This window comes from Benincasa hispida, chromosome 2 (assembly GCF_009727055.1).
Source record: "Benincasa hispida cultivar B227 chromosome 2, ASM972705v1, whole genome shotgun sequence".
In the NCBI taxonomy this organism is placed as follows: Eukaryota; Viridiplantae; Streptophyta; class Magnoliopsida; order Cucurbitales; family Cucurbitaceae; genus Benincasa; species Benincasa hispida.
Genome location: NC_052350.1, coordinates 46,503,078 through 46,506,410, shown reverse-complemented (window position 1 = coordinate 46,506,410; position 3,333 = coordinate 46,503,078). Strand labels below are relative to the sequence as shown.

Below are 3,333 nucleotides of genomic sequence, written 5' to 3'. Positions count from 1 at the left end.
TGCAAGTCTTGTGATACTTTGTCTCCTTTGGATATCATGATCTTCTCAATCATTGCTTTGCAATGTGGCACATGCACATTTTAGTAGGCATTGAGTTGCTCTCTCAAAATGCTACATAGGTCCCTGCTCAGCTTTCTAGTCCTCCTTCGACCCTTGAGGAAGGTAGTTGTTGATCTGCCCCTTCCTATGAATCTTCCAAAGTAAATTTCAATGTGATAATCCTCAATGGTGAGGTGGAGATTAGACTCAAAGGATGACGTTATGCTTTCTATGGAGTGCCAATTTTCTATGGTGGGGTTCGTTGAGCTTGATAAACCCATTATTATGTTTGAATGTCTTTCTAGAGCTCTTGAATCTGATATTTCTCCTCTTTGGGTTGAAATGATTCTCAAATCATTTAGAACCTCTTGGTCAGAAAAATTAAACACTTGAATGAGGTTCGGACTTTTATTGATTCCGTCTGTAATCTTTATTATTGTAGTTCTATCCCAAGTTTTCTTTTGATTTAACTATGTCACTCATGACTTAGCCGTCCACGCTTGGATATTCAACAATATGGCTTGAAGATCACATCCTCCGAGAGTGGTTTCTGATCTTCTTTCTAATTTGCTTAGTCTTTTAAGTTGTTTTTGTCCTCATGTTGTACTTAAAAAAAAAAATCCGAAGGACTTAAAACGACGGCGTTTAAGGACCAGAAGGCTTAACAGCCTCCTCGTCTCTTTCGCTCTACACTGCCACTGCCTGGATTAGAGCATTTCCTCAGTCTGCAATTCAAGAATGCTTCCTTCTCTCATTTCCCCTTACCAATCCACCACTTTCCCCTTCCAATTTCACTCTCTCCATTCCATCAATCTTCTTCTCCCCAAAACCCTTTTCCCTGGTTTTCCAACCCAAGCCAAAAATGCCCTCAAAACCTTCCTCCATTTCCACAAAACACGATCCAACAAATCCTTCTCCAGCACCTTCAATTCCCCTTCCTCCACTCACGCTTCTCTCATCGAAGCTCCTATTTTGTGGGCTGGTAGACTTTGCATTTTCTATGCCCTTCTAAGAGCTGGCCTTGCTGGATCTCAATCCAACCCGCTTGTCTCTGGTTTGTCTTCCTTCTGATTTTCATGTCTTTTCAATGTTTCTTTCCATTTCTGATTCTGGGTTTTGGTTTTTATTGGGAAATTTTGTGTTTATGTTTGTGTTTTTTTGTTCTTCCTTTCCAGATTTGGACTTATCCTATGGTGGTAGTGCTGATGGAGAGAGCAGTAGTGATTTGGGGTTTTCTAAATGGTTGGAGAGTGTAAGAGGAAAGCCAGGTTTGTGGGTGATCTTTAAACTTGATTGATTTGTGGGTTATGAAAAAGGAGTTTATGAACATACCAAATTGAGCATAATCTGTTATGTCATTATTATGAACTGAAGAATGCATGGATCAGCATTGCCTTTTGTTTTGGTTTTGAATTAAAGGAAGGGACTAAATTCTACAAATTATATAGCTGAAACTCCATATAATTGATATTGAATGACTTCTTTTGTTTGATAGAGTACAAAAGACTAATAGAAAAAGTTCTAGCAATTACTTATGAATGTAAAACATTGTTGGAAGTAATACTTTGGGGCTTTGTTAAGTCTTTCTTCTATTGAAACTTGAGTGCTGGACTGGCAGCTATACTTTGCAACTCTATTTGATGGGGATCTCCGTTTTAGAGTTTCCCTTTAGTAATATCTTTGTATCCTATAAAAGAAAAAGTCTTGAATCCTAGGCCTGGCAGACCGTCTATGATTCTTAATGATCTTTGTGAATGTTCTAGAGTTGTTCCATGTTTATTAGAGGGACTTGCAGCTCTAATGTTTCAACCCTGCTTACAACATTATGTTTAATTTGATCCTAGAGTTTGGGATGCTAATTTACTGTTATTCTTTGATTCTGTTCTTTGCACCTTATAGTAGCTTTGTTGAATTGAATAATATAGCTAGATTAGAGTTTTGTATCTGAAACTAAAGGGTGTGGCCTAAGGAATTTGTTAATGATCTACACAATCTTACTTGAATTGGATATGTTCCATGGGTTGTACAACTGTGTCCTTGAGTTCTAGGAACTTGTTCATGATTTTCAAAAAGAATTAAAACCTTTTCACTTTTCAGTTTTTTATTTCATCAACATCTGGATTTGGCAGTGGATGAATGAATGTTCTACTTTCTTGTGTTCGTTGACAGTGGATGAAGCAGTTGATAAAAGGAAACTAGTGAGCAAATGGCACCCTACCACAAAGGGAACCCTCAGAAGGAACTACCGGGTGCCTTCAAAATCCGAAGGACGACGTCTTCTTAAAGCCATTGCATCCCTCCTTTCCGACGATGACCACTTCATTGATGCCACATCTCACAAGGTTCTAAATCTAATAACAAGCCTAGAATTCATTCCTTCATTTGCATTCCATATGATGTCTACTATCCATCTTGTTCACCCTTCAAACACACACACACACACACAAACCGTTCCTTTTTTCATTCGAGTTCATGATTATTCTCAAAGACATTGATCACGACGTAGAGGTTTGTCATTTGTAGGGTTGTCAAATCAGGAGGGAAAGTGCTCATGGGGAGAGTGTTTGTTGCAACAATGTGAGAGCTTTGTTTGATGAGCTTCCAACTCCACATCTTATTGTGGAAATTACTCCATTCCCTGCTGGGCCTCTCAATGAAAATGATTACACAAAGGCTGAGAAACTAGAGAGAGTGCTTAGATCTGGGCCTTCTGTTTGAGATATTTCTCAACTCTCTTTGTATTATTATATCTCAACTTCTTTGTACAGTGTTGAAGGTTGAAACTAGTCGATCTCTAATCTTGATTAGGACGTGGCTTTTAGAAGAATATCTCAGTGTGAAACGTTTTTTTAGAGATATTTAACAAAGTTTCTAGCAGTCGCTTAAACTGATGAGGGGACTCAACGGACGTAGAAGTAAAACAATTTTCTCCGATGTAACCTACTAATTCTTTTAGGTATGCTTAAAATATTTATGGTAACCATTTCATTTTTTGTTTTTGGTTTTTGAAAATTAAGCTTATTTTCTCTCTATTTTCTACAACGATTTGCATCTTGTATACAATAGTTGAATTCTTAATCAAATTTAAAAAACAAAAACAAAATTTTAAGAACTACTTCTTTTAGTTTTCAAAATTTGGCTTGTTCTTTTAAACCATTGATAAAAAATAGATAACAAAATAAGAAATTTGGAGGTGAAAGTAGTGTTTATAAATTTAATTTTTTTAAAAAAAAACTAAAAATAAGAAAAAAGTTAACAAACATGACTTTAGATCTTTTAGTTGGTTTAGTCCCT

At 36.6% G+C, this 3,333-nt stretch overlaps 1 protein-coding gene across 1 annotated transcript; it reads left to right on the top strand.

Annotated features, from left to right (window-relative positions):
- Positions 1-691: 691 nt before the first annotated feature.
- On the top strand, positions 692-2,930 carry LOC120070805. Its single transcript, XM_039022688.1, has 4 exons — positions 692-1,093; positions 1,215-1,307; positions 2,209-2,381; positions 2,563-2,930. Exons 1-4 carry the CDS (start codon positions 778-780, stop codon positions 2,755-2,757), a joined length of 777 nt encoding a protein of 258 aa, XP_038878616.1. The 5' UTR covers positions 692-777; the 3' UTR covers positions 2,758-2,930.
- The last annotated feature ends 403 nt before the right edge of the window (positions 2,931-3,333 follow it).